This window comes from Crassostrea angulata, chromosome 3, assembly GCF_025612915.1.
Source record: "Crassostrea angulata isolate pt1a10 chromosome 3, ASM2561291v2, whole genome shotgun sequence".
In the NCBI taxonomy this organism is placed as follows: domain Eukaryota; kingdom Metazoa; phylum Mollusca; class Bivalvia; order Ostreida; family Ostreidae; genus Magallana; species Magallana angulata.
The window spans coordinates 23558063-23574319 of NC_069113.1; the positions used below are offsets into that span (position 1 = coordinate 23558063).

General features: G+C 35.2%; 1 protein-coding gene across 8 annotated transcripts in view; it reads right to left on the bottom strand.

The window, feature by feature from the left end:
- LOC128175991 (small conductance calcium-activated potassium channel protein 2-like) overlaps positions 1 to 16257 on the bottom strand; it is a 65828-nt gene that overhangs the window by 25575 nt on the left and 23996 nt on the right. For 7 of the 8 annotated variants that reach the window (XM_052841933.1, XM_052841938.1, XM_052841939.1 and 4 more), the window contains one exon: positions 8631 to 9914. In XM_052841933.1, the coding sequence (XP_052697893.1) occupies positions 8631 to 9497 (867 nt within the window). In that variant the 5' untranslated portion in view covers positions 9498 to 9914. Of the gene's footprint in view, positions 1 to 8630; positions 9915 to 11335; positions 11481 to 16257 lie in introns of those variants that run through there. The other variant, XM_052841934.1, reaches the window with a different exon arrangement.

Genomic DNA, 16257 nt, shown 5'->3' on the forward strand with positions numbered 1-16257 from the left:
GATAAATGTGCCAAGCAATGGGGGAGGGGATGAAACCAAATCGATTGAGATACATAAATATTTGAGTTGCATCTTTGAATTGGAGGTCGAAACGGAAATTAGAATTTTTTGAGGTCTTAAGTAAGAACAAAAACTTCGAAAACAACTAAGAACTAAGGTTCCAGTACAATTTGGACTTTTGTCTAATATATATGTCTCGACAGACAGAAAAACTCTGTTACTTTAAGGGTTTTTCTTCAGGTCAGGTGCAGTGCGGGTTTTTTTTTTTTGTCGTTTTACCGATTTACCGATTACCATTCTCCTTCTCTAATCCACATATGAAGTTTATAACATGTTTGGCTTTCGAATGTCCAATAGTTTGGGATTTCAACTAAAAAAAATACCGCTGTTAAAATGAGAAACCCGTCAGACAATTTTTGAATATATACCTGGATGACATGATAAGCTGCCAACAGATGGCCAACAATTGTTGCATCACAAATCATCTTTTTTGTTTAAAACAGATGGTTTTACGTGCCAAAAATAATACCCTCAATTATATGGTATAATAACAAATACAAGAACTAAGCGGTTTGAGGATAAATTGAACAAATCAGACATAAACCCTATAATATTCAAAAACATGTAGAATGTACGTGTTTCTGTTTCTATGGTATTTGAATGTTCTTATTATAGAGATTAAGGTCAATTTGTGTCACAATCTTGTCTTTGTTTCTCTGTTGAATATAGCTCATATAATAGAACAAAGCAAGATTTTGCTTTTCAAAGGCACACTTTGCTAAAGAATGTTTACAGCAGACAATTTGTAATATAAATAGCGAAATTAATAATATCAAATACTTTCATATTTTTAATTTTATGCCTACTCACACGTTTTCTACAGTTGCCTTCAAATTGTTTTTCTTCGTTAATGGTAAAAATCACGTGTTTAGATCATACTCAAGTCAAGTGCTTTATGGTGCGTTATTAAACATGACGCTGAAACCCCCGATATGTACGGAAAAGCCTCGTTCGATAGACTTCACATTAAAAAGAAATTATACCAGCTATCATGAAAAAGCTATATACAGTTTGCAAATATTTAAATTCTATTTCAGGGATTAATTAAGTGTTTTTGCACGACTTTCATATAATTTCCCGGGGGTAACTGTCCCCCAAACAAACCGAGATGAAATCGATTCTAAATGATATAGCATTAGTCCTGCTAATATGAAAAAAATTAAAAGGTAGCAATAGACAAGTATCGATTCTAAATTGGTTGTCGTTTTGGTCAATGTTTAAATAATTTCTTGTGTACTCTTTGAAATAGATTTCTTAAGGTTTTTTTTGAAAGCTATTTCCCTGTCCGATGATACGGTTTACAGGTTCAAATGGGAAGTTAATGAACGATTTTAACAAAACCTGATGTCGGCAATAAATTTACAGAAACACTCGGATACACATTGCAGCCCTGACGAGTCTCCTCAATCAAATATTAATTCGTCCATAAAAGGTGTCGACTGTGGTCTCTAAAGACCCGCGCTATTTTCAGCAAGAAAATTCTGTAGCCAATGAAAATCAATATACCCGCTCGCCGCCATGTCTTTATGGCTTTATACTGAGGAATAATGGAAGTCAAGAGTCGCTCATGACAAATACTTGTAATCACTCTCAATCAGTCACAGCGCCATTGTGTTCACAATTAATGATTATCAAGTTCCATTCTCGTGCGTTGGACAGGATATATTGCACGAATGGAGTGGTCAAATCTAAAGATATCACGTTCCAGAAACTTAATTTGCGCCTTGGGGAAATTTCTTCTAGTCTGACAGATCAGATACTGGGTCGCGATAGATGCTCACAAATTTCGTTAACACTTAAGTCTGCAAATTCTATTACAATTTGCTCCCTTTTTTCCCCTCTGTTTGCAAAAGGAAAATGGGAGATGTTTTCGGAAATTATATAAAAAAAATTTATAGTGCAAAACACACAGAATAAAAATGAAAAAAGTTGATAGAATGCAATTACTTGTATTAAAGTAGAATCGATAGTGAATGAAGTCGGTAAGCCTTTGAACAGTTGCAGGTGAAATGGAACCGATGTTTCAGATAGGTTAATATTTTTCATGCTCCGTATCTATTTGTTGTTTCTATGGAATATGAAAAAGAGGGGGGTATCACAACTGTTTATATACTGTTGTAACAGTCTGTATTTCTATGTTGCATTTCAACTTTGGCACAAAGAATCAATTTTTGTAATTCTTTAATAAGAGCTTACATACGTTATGGTTACGATGGATTTTTCATGGGGTTGTTCTAATTTTGCAGATCAAAGGGTTGATCAGTAATAGGGGAAAAGAAAAGACAAATCTTTATTTAAATGTACCATATATGGGCAAAACAATATCTGCCTTTAACTCCTTGATGACAAGCTTTATCAGATGAAATCATGGATATGTCAGCGTCTGGACGCTTTGTGACATTTTTTCTTGTCACTGTGGACACTAAACACATGTTTTATCTTATGACATTGAAAAAAAAGAAAGAAAAAAAAAATGGAAAAAAAATACGTAATCATATGGTGTAGTTTTAAGTATGTGCAATGCATGGAATATACTTTCGGAGAAAATCATATTATTTTCAAAAGGGGTTTTTTCTTTAAAAAAAAAACACCAACATTAACAATTACATCCATTACAACTTTGCAACGACATTGCATAGAGGTCAACGTAAGGTGAAAGTGATGCCAAATTCGGCACCGATACGTTATCAAATGTGGCCGGGATGAAACAATTCCGTGTATTATATTAGACTATTAGGAAGAATGATAATGGGCAGCTCGGATGGTGATGAAAGTTAGTAGATGATGGAGGCACAATATGCTGCAATTTCAATTTGTGTGGCTGACGAAATAATTGTTGTGGTTATTACTTTGTTAAATTGGCTGCAGTGCGCTGGCATAATTTGCATAAAAACTGCCGCGGAGAATCCTGTGTGCAGCGCATCTCGCGCGCCCCTGTGCAGCAAAACTAGAACATTAAGCCTTCTGTGATCCAACTCCCCCGCACAATTGTATGCAGCTCTTATCATTGGCCTTTTGAAAAAAAAAGAAACATTGTACTTTTACTTTGCATTTTGCAATCGGTTTTATTATGCATCATGAATGTTGAACACACTCTCTCTCTCTCTCTCTCTCTCTCTCTCTCTCTCTCTCTCTCTCTCTCTCTCTCTCTCTCTCTCTCTCTCTCTCTCTCTCTCTCTCTCTCTCTCTCGGTGGTTGACTTCAGGAGGTCTGTGTCTGTATGCAAGTACCTGTCAGGTTCAATGAAGATCCGTCGACCAGGAGCAGTACTAAACGTCGGCGGATTTATCGGAGATACACCTGATGCGCGCGCTCTACTAGTGGGAAAAGGGGGAGGGGGTGTATTCCCCTTTGAATTTTTAGCGTCGTGAAATTTTTTGCACTTGTTTTTACAACTTATTTAAAGAACGCGAATTTCGATTTCATTTTTTTTTTATTTACATGTAAAAAAAAAAAAAAGGGGGGGAGCAAGAAAGAGAGAGAGAGAGAGAGAGAGAGAGAGAGAATGAGAATATTATGGTTAGGATTTCTATGCCATTATATGCACATATGAACGAATATATACTGACTGAACCGACTCGAGAAAAACCAAAACAAAACAATTATCGGCAACTTCATTGAACCTCTAGATAGTGTTTGTATAGGGATCGCCAGCACTCTGTGGATATTGGTTCGCCTATTACCGGCCCAACCGCTCTAAATGAGGTGTGTTTTATGGGATTCCTAAAATGGGAATTATTATAGAGTTTATCTTGTGTCTGTAGACAGTAAGAGCACTCGATTCCGCACCGGTCGGAGATTGGGCCAGAGAAAGCCTGCTCGCTAAGTGTTTAATTATAGATGTGTACCATAATACGTGTACTTATTCATTGAGAGAGAAGCAATGGGGCTTTAACGACGAGTCAGTCAGTTGTAAATAAAGACACAGCTAGAATTCCTGTGCTTTTTAATTTAATTAAGAGTTTAACAAAAGAAGTAAAAAGATACCATGGCCAGTGATTCAATAATTGTACTTGGAGATATTCTAAATATGTATAATACTATGTAGTTTATTAAATGGCCATCCTATTGATTTTTATATTTCTAAGCTGAAGTCGGGTTTTCTAATTACATAGTCATGACATCTTGAGGATGATCAGTATTTTCTTTTTAATCAGTCACACAGTCTTCATTTTCATTAGTCAAAGTCAATCAGCTGTTAGGTTTATTTTTACTTCATCGAGACAGGACAGATAACAGAAACGTGTGGGTTCACTTAGGCCAATTGCAAAAGCATAAATATGGCGTCCCTTCCAGAAAATCGGTAAGACGTTCACCTTACACCTCAGGGGAAACGCTAAGTATAGGTACTTATTGTAATAATGATACTATTAGGTTGTACAGTCCAATAAAACGATAAAATCTGACTTGTAATTTGCAAAGTTGCTAAATTAATAACACCAAATGCTTTGAATGGAATCAGGTTTGTGATTGGGAGAAATTTTGGAGTTGTTGAGAGAAATTTTGGAGTGATGGGGGAGGGGTTGGTTTCGGGTTTGAGGGGATATTTTACCTTGATGCCCTGTGTAAATCTGGGGTACACGAATTTCTAACTCTACTCTTGTTTTAAATTGCTGGCAGATTTTTTTAATGTTATTTTTTTTAATGGAAAAAATAAAGTAATGCTTGTTTCTTAGAAGCGGCCTCCAATGATGATGTAATGGTTAGGATTCACGTTAATAATGTTATAAAACTTGAGCCTAGCTACAAAAACTAGACATCGTGTGCATGCAGGACAAATGATGAAAATTGTAAAAGTAGGTATATACATTCTCTTTAGATTTATTAATCAGAGGCATCCTTCCCGAACATGCATGGCATGATGACAATGAACTACAGACACATGTATACATACATGTAGATTGCTGCTTGTTATCGATGATTTGGTGTATATATTCATATGTCATAACTCGACTGCAATCAAAATCTGATTAGGGTTTTTTTCTCCCTCTTATTAACCTTTTCTACTGGGTGGGGTGGAGTGAGCTGTTCAGATTTAAGCTGGTTTCGTCAATGCCGTAATTCTACTAAATCCTATAAAGATTACGTGTACAAAGTTTCCCACTCATTTAGAAAGCTCGCAAAGGTAACATACATAAGTTTATTGCTACATAACACACCAAGCCTACGTTTGCTCGTCTAAGGGCTTGATGAACATCGGTTGATTAATTAATCCGTCTAAACAATTAAGAGACGGTTAACACGTAACACTAAACGATTTTGGCGACCATTAAAACCAGCGGCTATTGTTTTGGGTACAATACAAGGTCACAGGCCTTTTGTGGTATTCTCGTGTTCTGGAATATTTTTTCCCGATAAGAGAATTTCCGTGGAATCGTCGGATAAACCGTGGTTCATGACTGATGAATCTTCTTCTCACGTAAGAACGCCATTAGCTCGATAAAAAAGGTTACAGTTTTGATATCGAAAACTGGTTTTGTTGTTAATTTGTGCGATCGTCGTAAAAATGGAGACCCCGGGGGGATATGAACCCCATTTGGACTTCGATTTACAGAAGAATACGGGGTTTTAAACACCCAACAATTATCAATCAGAACTATGATTTGCACAATGTATCAACACCTACAATCGAAACTTTTATCTCGTTCAAATCCGGGTGGGCTGCAGACGAATATAAACATTAATTGTGGCTCAGAACGCTAGAGATAAGCATACATATATGTAAAACAAATTATGCATTTAATACTCTCTCTCTCTCTCTCTCTCTCTCTCTCTCTCTCTCTCTCCGCCAACTGCCCCCCCCCCCTATAAAAAACCCCACCAAACAAGCTAAACAACCGAGAGACATATACAACAATATATGCAACTAAAGTCAGATATCGATGTCAGATATTTTTGAGCCAAAAACATTTGAAAGTTATATCTCTGAATTTTTGTTTTATTAATTTTTTATTCATCATTTAAATGGAAAATCTTATATTCGAAATAACATCATACTAACGATTTTCGTACCATCTCCTAGTGTCCTCTTTCATGTGCATTCAAACATTGTCATCGATTTATCAACAAAATGTTATCTTACAAGAAATCATTTTTCTGATAAAAATCTTAAGGTTCGTGTTTTTTCAAAAAAATTACAACCTTAGATAATCTGATCTGAATTAAACAAAAAGCCGTGTGTATCTATAACAATTTATCCGTGTAATGCTTTAAATGACCCTAGCTAGAAACTAAACATTTTATTATTTGTACTAGAAACCCAATCCACCTATACTTAAATCATTACTTTAAAGTATAATTATCATAGAAAAAACATTGAAATATCTGGAGTATTGTTTTGGTTTTTTTAATTGGGGAGGGGATATACGATTCGCTTTATTTCAATTTGATATGTAACATTGGTTAACGAGCATAAAATATGGAATCGAGAATCTTTATTCATTCTACCAAATCCATTGATTGTGATTTCAAATTCGTTTGTTCAATTCCAAAGTAGAATACTCCGTTTCAAATCCCAACGCACATGGAGAAATGTACAGTCAACTTAACAGAGTACCATTGTGCCACCGGGGGAAAAAGTTAATAAATAATTCAAATTTTTGTGAAAACTTGCCATTTATTCTAGAAAGTGACGTAGTTGTGCTTCAAGAGGAACCTCTATTGGCTCTTTATGGAATTTTTTTTTTATCTGCCTGTGACGAAACTATCAGTTCGTAAATTATGCATTATCTTAGTATAGTTGACTAATTGCTCTGTTCTCTCAGGCTCGCAAAACATCTGACGAAACAATCGTCAATTTGACTTTGAGTCTCATGCATGCTGTAGGAGCATTCTGGCTGCTCTTGCTCAAAGGGAAGTAGATTAACTAAGAAGGGAGTCTTTTGAGAAAAATCTCTTTTGGTAATACTATGTTGATATCACGTACATTGGAATCGCTTCGATAATCATACATTTATGTAAGTGCACTTTTCAAATGAAACAAGACACGCTTAAATTATCGAAATAACCTAAATATGTATATCGAAAAAACAATTTAAACCCTCTTCCTTTCATTCTTTTTTGAATGATTAAGTGGCATGGACATTCACAAATATGCTTATGACTCAATTAAACATTTGATAAATATGTGTTGTCTAATATGACAATGACGGACTGTTTTGGCCGCTTAGTTCAATATGAAACTGTATTCCCTAATGGAACTCAAAACCGTTTCATGTTGAACATTAAAATCAGTGACCCGCATGATCAATTGACTAACGTCTATGAGAATCAGCTATTAGCCCCGGATTTACATTAAAACAGTATTCATTAAAACAAATCAATTTTCAATCCTCCGAGCCAACTCTTTTATTTTTGAAACATCGAACGGTTAATTAAAGTACACTCTGCCGATACCGGACAAGATACAGCACGATTTTTCCCTCTCTTAACATTCTTTTCGCTTTTTGAACGCTCTCTGGTTTTTGATTTTTTTTCACTGTGTTTTACATAATAAGGAATATGTTTATTTCACCTACGATGTCGCCGTCAGGAGAAGTTGATCAGCGTTAATTGCCATGATGACGTGGAACACAAAACTCCCGCTGAGACCCAAGCCCCCGGCACACTATGTCTGTTTCAGCAACTGCGTGCGGTTAATGAAAATGGCAGGTTTTTTTCTGGGTGTATATATCCCTCTCTCTCTCTCTCTCTCTCTCTCTCTCTCTCTCTCTCTCTCTCTCTCTCTCTCTGAATCCTTCTCCTCTCCCCTTCTCTTCAATATCTATAACATCTCATCAGCCCCCCGAATATGATAACAGGAGGTTATGTGAGGTTTTTTTTATGTTATCTCTCACGACACATAAATGACAGATGAAGATGAAAACAATGCACAAACACACCACTAGGATCACATGAAAGATAGAAAACGAAAGGCTAATTTTAGGCACATGTGCCAAGATACATGATGGCTCAATGCAGTGAGCAGCATATTTACTTAACGAAGAACACCTGAGCCCGTGTCTTTGACAGTTCCTCGTTTCCCTGTAGGTCTTTTGTGGAAAATTAAAAATATATATATATATATACAGACACAATTGGGAAAACTTCCGATACAAAGACAAATCGTGTAGCGTCGGAATTAATATAAAAAATGACATGTGGGATGCGACAGATCATAAAATGATATTTAACACAGCATGAAAAACAATAAAAAAACATCTCGGTCGTTTGATGGGGGAAAGTTAAAATCTTTGTCCTGGGGAGAGTGCAGATGAGGATTTATGCCAACGGGCTGAGTCAAATACAGTGGGTAATTGCTTGGAGCGCTATTATTTTCGTGAAGTATGCCTTGTGCATCGAAGTAGATATGTATGTGTTCATGCACAGGGCAAAGCGGGGGATCTCATAATTTGTTACTCATCATCATCGACTCCTACTACAACTTGTTCTTAACGGCATCCAAACAATGTTTTTGCCTCGACACCGAAAAATATTATGCACTTATAACGGCGCCTTTAAACAAAATCAAAACACACAACAGCATAAAACAAAAACAGACTTTAAGATGACCCCAACAAAATCGCACTCACCTTGACATAAACTTTGGCCATTATGAGCTCTGTTTCCAGGATCATAAGCAGAATCCCGGCCATGCCGAGGACGAGACAGTAATCGGAGATTTTCCTCCGCCGTTCGTACAAGGCTTTCCGCTTGCCGAGTCTATACCCCGCATTCGGTTTATTATCCTTTTTCTGTTTATCGTCCATACACTTTCCGGAATCACCTTTCTCCACTAGAGCCGTACCGGCTCCGGTTTCGTCATTAAAACTCATTTTGGAGGAAGTGGGAAGTGACTGCATGGAGGTTGGCTTCTGTAGCTGCTTAAACGAACCAATGGCCCCATTCACTCTCATTATATCGGCACCAATGTCCGAAATGATGTTGTCCTTCGTGGCTTTGTTGTTGTTTCGCGCCTCTTCTCGTCCCCCACCATCCTCTAATAATACGCTTCTCGACGTATCCTCTTCGGCGATGATGGCACAATCTATTTGCGGCAACCGCGTGTGTGGAATGGAAGTATTTTGAAGACTCATCTGGGAATCGTATTTACCTACTTCTTCGTCTGTTTGGCTGCCGTGGTCAACTTTCTTGTTTACCTGAAAGCTATAATTTTGTAACTCGATGTCAGGTGAGGAGTAGGCCTGATTAATGCGGCCGTCAATTTCTCCATGTTCCTGGAATTTTAAATCCTGCAAAAGTTTGGCATTTTGCTTGTGCTCAGTACGACATTCTGAATGTTTATCGAGGCTGTTCGGCAATGAATTGGGACGTTTGACATTTGCACTGGTTTCATCGTTTGGATCCGCGAATGCTACTGGCACTTGGCGTATTAGCTGCTCCGTAGAATCAATACGTGTTTTTTCATTGGCTGGTTCGACCATGACGAGAGCTGACATATTCAAATGTGATGGAAAATTCAATCAAAATATCGATTCAACAGCTGTCATTCACTACAGGTAGACAAATGGGGAAGAGAGCGTGACACCATTGCTCGTAGCATTCCCTTCGCATTGTCTTCTCTCGACATCACGCAAATTAATCAAATTTTTTTTTTAACTATAGGATAATACCTATTACAGTCGAACACATGTAAAATGGCTCTATAATGTGAATAATTACTTGAATATTACCCAGCTGTTATGTACCTCGGTGTGTTTTGCGCCAAAATATAGCTAAATATATCGTTACTTATGATGGAAGCACGGGAAAAGAACGCAGACGATAGAAGCACGTCTGCTCATTAGACGCTGGAGTTTGTTGGTGTTGTTGTTGAAAACAGGCATCAAATTTTATGTAAGCCAACTGGATTGTCCCTACAACGAAAACAGGAATCAGAACGTTATGTACATATACAAAGTAGTGCTAGATTTTCGTGCTGAATGCGTTGAAATAATTATAGATCACATACTTATTTTTGGTCCACTCTTTCCCGTAGCTTTGATTTAATGAGATTGATATTTGTTGAAGCCAAAAGCATTTTGTGTAGTGAACATGCCGACTTCCTACTTAAATTAAAAGATTAGGTAATATTAAAAAGTTACGAAACAAGAAGGACCACCTGAAGATGTTATTTTGAAAACAATTTGATGAGGCATTGGCTTTAATATATTTTTGAATCACAACTCAACATTTTAAGAAACAATTTGATATCACATGGTTCATACGTTCTATTAGATCGGGAAAATATTTCAGTTATATATAAATAACTTAGGCAAAAGTCAATCGCAATCAGTATATAATTTTCGTTTTGCAATGTGACATATAGTGCACTGGAATATATTGACTGTCGATGCATTTAACTTTACATGTACTACATGCAATCATCTTTTCCAGAGCCCTATAAACTATGAACTAACAACAGTTTTTATATCACGTGGTATTTTTCATCTTCTTTTTTTACCGATTTGTTCATTACGTTTGAGCTTTAAAGAAAAACTTTAATAATTTTAACTCACTTTCTCTTTCTCTGTTACTGGTGAAAAATATTTCTTTGCTACTTCGTGTATGGAGTTTGTAAAAGATCAAAATAATCACAGACCACCCTGGGAGATTAACACCCCCAACAACACGGAAACCCTTCTTCTTTGATAATCGTTTTTTACATATCTTTACACTTTGAATAGTTTAGTTGTACGCCTTAAAGTACCATACTCTAAAGGGAATTACTCACTTAGCCTTAATTACACTACAACAGATCACCTTGAAATGACAAAGAAAGACTTCGTGCCGATTTTTTTGCAGAGGATTGTATAAATATTCAAAGATACAAAGTAAAAAATGAAACAACGCCAAAAACATTTGACATAAAAATTGACTTGTTCAAAGGAACATTTCTCCATTGAGTATTAACTTATTTTTCATTAGAGGTTTTAATATTACACAGTCAATGTATGTTTATACATTTATTCTTTTATTTAGATATTATTTATAGGTGTGAAAAGCCGATTCAAAAGATTTAAATATTTCAACACAAATTGTTTTTTCTCCATGCAGGACGATGACCCGTTAATTCGTCTCTATCACATAGACCAAAGTCTCAGATTTAATGCATTAGATTATACTATTTAAAAAAAAAAAACTTCGTGTGTCTTCATGTGAAATACCAAACGACCCATGCGTCTAAAATTAATTTTGGTAAAGTAAATTGAGGATGGTTATAACTAAAAACTAATAAACTTTTCTCCAATAAAATAAATAACTTTCTGTAGAAAAAAAAATAAGCATGCAGACTTACCAGAATACTGGTCTTTTAGTAACTAAGATATTTCTTTACCAAGTCAGTTATGCCTATACTGAGGCCGGAATATAATACCGTATCCGTTTACATTTTAGGTCAGCGCAGTGGATGTAACCATTAATTCTCAATCGTTTATCTTGATTAAGAGCGGTTCTTCTTGGCATGATTTTAAATTTGATACCGACCCCTTATTTTTCTGGTTAGGACTACAAAGGGTTGGTCATGTATTGTAATAAATCGTTCTTCTGATGTTCATTCCGACTGTATCAAGGGTTTTAAAATACATAGATCATGTTTCGATCTCTGTGGAGTCATCAAAAATTAAGATGTTCTATAAAATATATGGTAAGATGCCCTGTAGATAACAATCCTTTTCTATATTCCCATTAATCATCGGGTGTTCGGTTCTCATTGATCATTATAACTAGAACCAATATATTGAAATAAAAAAGATTTCTTTTTTCGAAACATGTGGGGAGGGGGTAGAGGAAGCAAAATTGTAATGATTTCTTTTTTTTTTAATTTTGCCTTCGTCATTTTTTTTCTTCTTCTCGTGTTTGTCTTTGTTCAACGATGGAATGGTTTGGAGGAAATCAAATTTGCTCAATCACTCATTACATTTTCTTTGACTTCAAAAAGACTTTTTTCTGCTTAATGTTGTTCTTTGTTTTTCCTTACTCTGAACTAACACAAATCAGCCTTGAGGGAAGCATACCCTTTTATCATCATATAACATGTGTTTACATATCTCTTGCTATGGACTTTTATAGAGGGGGAAACAAATTACAAAAAAAAATATTATTTTACAATCTCCAAAGAATATGAAAAACATGTTTTTCATACAAAGTAAGTCTACTTGCCTTAGGAGCTAGTGAGCAGATTTTATATACAAATATATTTTTGATAGATCATTATCAAAATAATTGCTCACTTCCTAAATTATTAAAGAATGAGTTGGTGCGTGTGAGGAAGAGAAATGGGGAAAGAGAGAAGGGGGGGGGCAGTGATGAACTAGCACCATTGGTTTTTCAGCTACACACACACACACATATATATATATATATATATATATATATATATATATATATATATATATATATATATATATATGTGTGTGTGTGTGTGTGTGTGTGTGTGTGTGTGTGTGTGTGTGTAGTGTAATCATTTCAAAGCGACAACGCTCAAGCAGGACTCGGAATAAACTTTTCGAGCCATTCATATATTACCATTTTCTAAAATTTATATTTAACCAATGAGTCCCCTGAGACTCAGTTTTAGCTTTAACAGAGTAGAAGATTTCGTTCCAGTTTTGTAATTGATCGTTAAGCAGTGGAGACTTCCTGTTATTTATATTTATTGTTATGTCATTTAAAACAGATTTGAATTTACCTTAAAACCGTCATTTTTTTTTCTTTTTTTTGAAACATAAACTAAGTTAATATAAATAATGGAAAGGAATTTTGCAGCTTAGGCCTCGCGCTGAAGTTTAAATGAAAAACAGAAAAATGAAAAAAGAAAAACCCTATCCTCTTGATGACTTTGAAAGCAATCTTGTCCCAAAAACATGACTAAAGAATGTGTCCATACGTATGTGCCCCGATTATCAAAAGACAATCATAACATGAAGTATAAGCCGTTATTTTATCAGAATCAAAATTCATAGCCGCGTCACACGATTCCTTATATGTTTAATAAAGCTATTGATTGGCAAACCTCAGTCCTACCCTTTTGTTTAACCAGCGAGGATTCCCGCTTATCGGATTTTAATTGTGGATTATAATACCGCGAATTGATTTGCTTTAAACATAGATATATATGTACAAAAGAACGCGGGCCTCTTTTTTTGGGGGGGGGGGGGGGAGAGAGAGAGAGAAATCCTCTCCGTTAAAATAAAGAGAGGGAGAGAGAACACAAAAAAACTTCGTTAAAATCTAATTTTACGTTAATTAGTTGGTTTTTTGAGGACAATGCACACATAAAAGGTTCCTGCCGAGAGCCCTTTCTTCTTTTTCTACCTTTTTTTTTTAACCCGCATTAGAACTCTATTGAACTAAATGAAGAGCGCGCACTCTAACATGAATAATTGTTTACACATAGCTGGTTCTTGAAGTCTTTATTCGGCGGGGGAGAGAGCCTTAATTAGCAGAAAATGTGCTGCAATAAAACGCTTAATTTAACTTTTAGGAAATCACAGCTTTGAGTTGTCGCAGCGTTAGCTATTTTGGGAAAGTCGAAGTTGGTGAGGCATATGTATGGTGATGATTTGATAGAATATATCAGAGGGATTTTTCTTGGCCAGGGGCTTGAATGCGATAGTAAAAAAAAAATCTTCCGACAATTTTACCAGGACGAGGTGCTGATGACGTAATGACATCATCAAATCTTGACAACTGAGATCTGATTTGAAATTACCTTCCAGGTGCATAATGGGTACACATCGATAAGTTACCACCATTTGAACACCTTTGATTTTTTTTTCAACGGTGTTAAATAATGTATCGATGTACTTAGTTGCCTTTGCCATATACAAGACAACACCCAAAATATAATTTGATTCCAGGAATTGAACTTCAACTGTTAATAAGATTTTTTGGGTAAAGCATACATGTATCTATTACAGTTTCTATTTTTAAGATTTTTTTTGAAATGGGATCGAGGCTGGGTTGAGGCAACCCTCAAATGAAAAAAACGGGATACACTGAGCAAAACAGGAAAGTTTGGAGACGTGAGCGTTTCCATTACAATTTTTTTAATGCAAAATGTGTAGAAAACTTAGTAGTTCTCTGATACCAAAAGAAAACTATCTCCCCCCAAAATTGATTTTTCTCGGCGTAATTCTTTTTTTTTCACGACTGACAACAGCAAAAAGAAAAAAATATATAATCAGCGACAGGTGTGCCCAACTTGATGAAAATATATCATATTTCATATCGGAAATCTCGCGCAATAACAGCGGCTGTCATTGGTGCCGGAAGCACCGCGTTAGACAAACCAGGATCTTCTTTAGATGTTTTATTAGCAGAACCAGGCTTGTCAATCAATATGAACCAAAAACGTGTACTTTTTGTTATCAGCGCACATGAGATCAGACTAAAAGTGCTTCAGAAATTAGGTAATCTTCATCATTTATAAATTAGGTAATCTTCATCATTTATATATACGAAGGCCGTGATATATATATATATATATATATATATATATATATATATATATATATATATATATATATATATATATATATATATATATATATATACACACACAAACACGTGTATATAATTTTATATATATACACACACCGTATTAAGTCATGTTGGCAGTACTGATACACTTATTGTTACACCCGAACACGAAAATCTAAATGTACGTGCATTCGTTCATCTATATGTACGTGCATTTACCTGTATTTCGGAAATTCCTGCATGGATGTTCATAATGCAGATAAATTGATGCAATTGATTTTAGCTTGGATAAAAATCGGGCCTGCAGGCAATGCAATGCACCGAAGATCATCAGCTTAAAACGTTTAACGTTTATAATGTTGTAAAATATACAGATTAAAACACAACAAAATCTAATTTTTGATAATTTGAACACCCTACAACAAACTCATTGTTTTATCGCATTTTTTTAAGTCAGGAGAAAAATGCTATGAAAAACAATTTTAAAAAATACACTAAAGCAACACCGCAACACCCTACACCAAACTCATTGGAGAAAAAAGCTATTTAAAAAAAAACAATAGCAGAAATAAAGGAAAATTAGAAGAAGCTTTGTAAAGAAGAGCTTTTCTTTTATTTCTGTTTTCACAGATACATGCTATACCTAACAATAAGTATAGCTCTATCATAAAAGTGGTTACCATGGTAGCAAAAGGGTATGAATATTGATTTTTAGATCTACAATTTTGTAGTCTGTCACATTTAAAGAAATCCTAATTATCCGTACATGTTTTGCTTTGCCCTATTTTGTAGCTCCTTTTTTTCGTTCCGATATCGATTTTTTTTTTCAAATATAAGACCATTATCTAGAAAATGTTTGAACCAAGCAAACGAGTGAAATGCAGCCGAGATTTTTTTTTAAAAAGTGTCTTAAGAAGATAATCTGGATCCATAATCTTTGCTTTCACAACCAAGATTTAAAAAAAAATGCCTCTAGCATGAAAGCAAGGGTTTCCTTTGAACGTGTTTTATTTTTTAAAAGATTTTCTTTGTAGTTCAAAACGTATGGCAAACAAAAAAGCGTTTAAATATAAATCATGAAACAAATTCAAAATAATTGTCGGTCATTTTCATTGACCGTTGAATATTCAATAGTAGGGAATAAATGATTTTTTTTTTCAATCCTAACGTCCATATTTGTTTGGACGAATGCAAAAAATAAAATAAATTCTAAACTCCACACTCACCCCCCTTATTTGTAAAGTAATTAGACACAACCAGGTGTTGCTGTTCGTCGACTTTTGCTATATGTTTATCTTATTTACCGATTGATTAATCCTTTAAGAAGAATAATTACATGCATTGTCATCTGATCAGCATCAACGTATTAATTTTTAACTTCCTTTCTGATAGCACCATGATGACTTAGTTCGTGAAGAAGAGGCTAATTAAAGATGGAAAGGGGACTTTCTTTGGCCACAAGTCCTTTAATGGGCTAATTGAAGATATGGCATACAAGTACCAGCGGCATCTATAGGGTATTCATGACCAACACTATACGATAGGAAGACAGAATTCAAAAATACATGATGAGGCTACAAAAACAATCGCACTGAACACACGACCGGTTGTAAATAAAATGCTTCATCTTAATTTTAATTAGTGTTCGTTTTGATGTATCATTTTCAATTTGACCTTGACCCTTCAAATATACTCCAAGGTCATGTAACAATACTTCTCTTTAAGGTACAAGTAGAG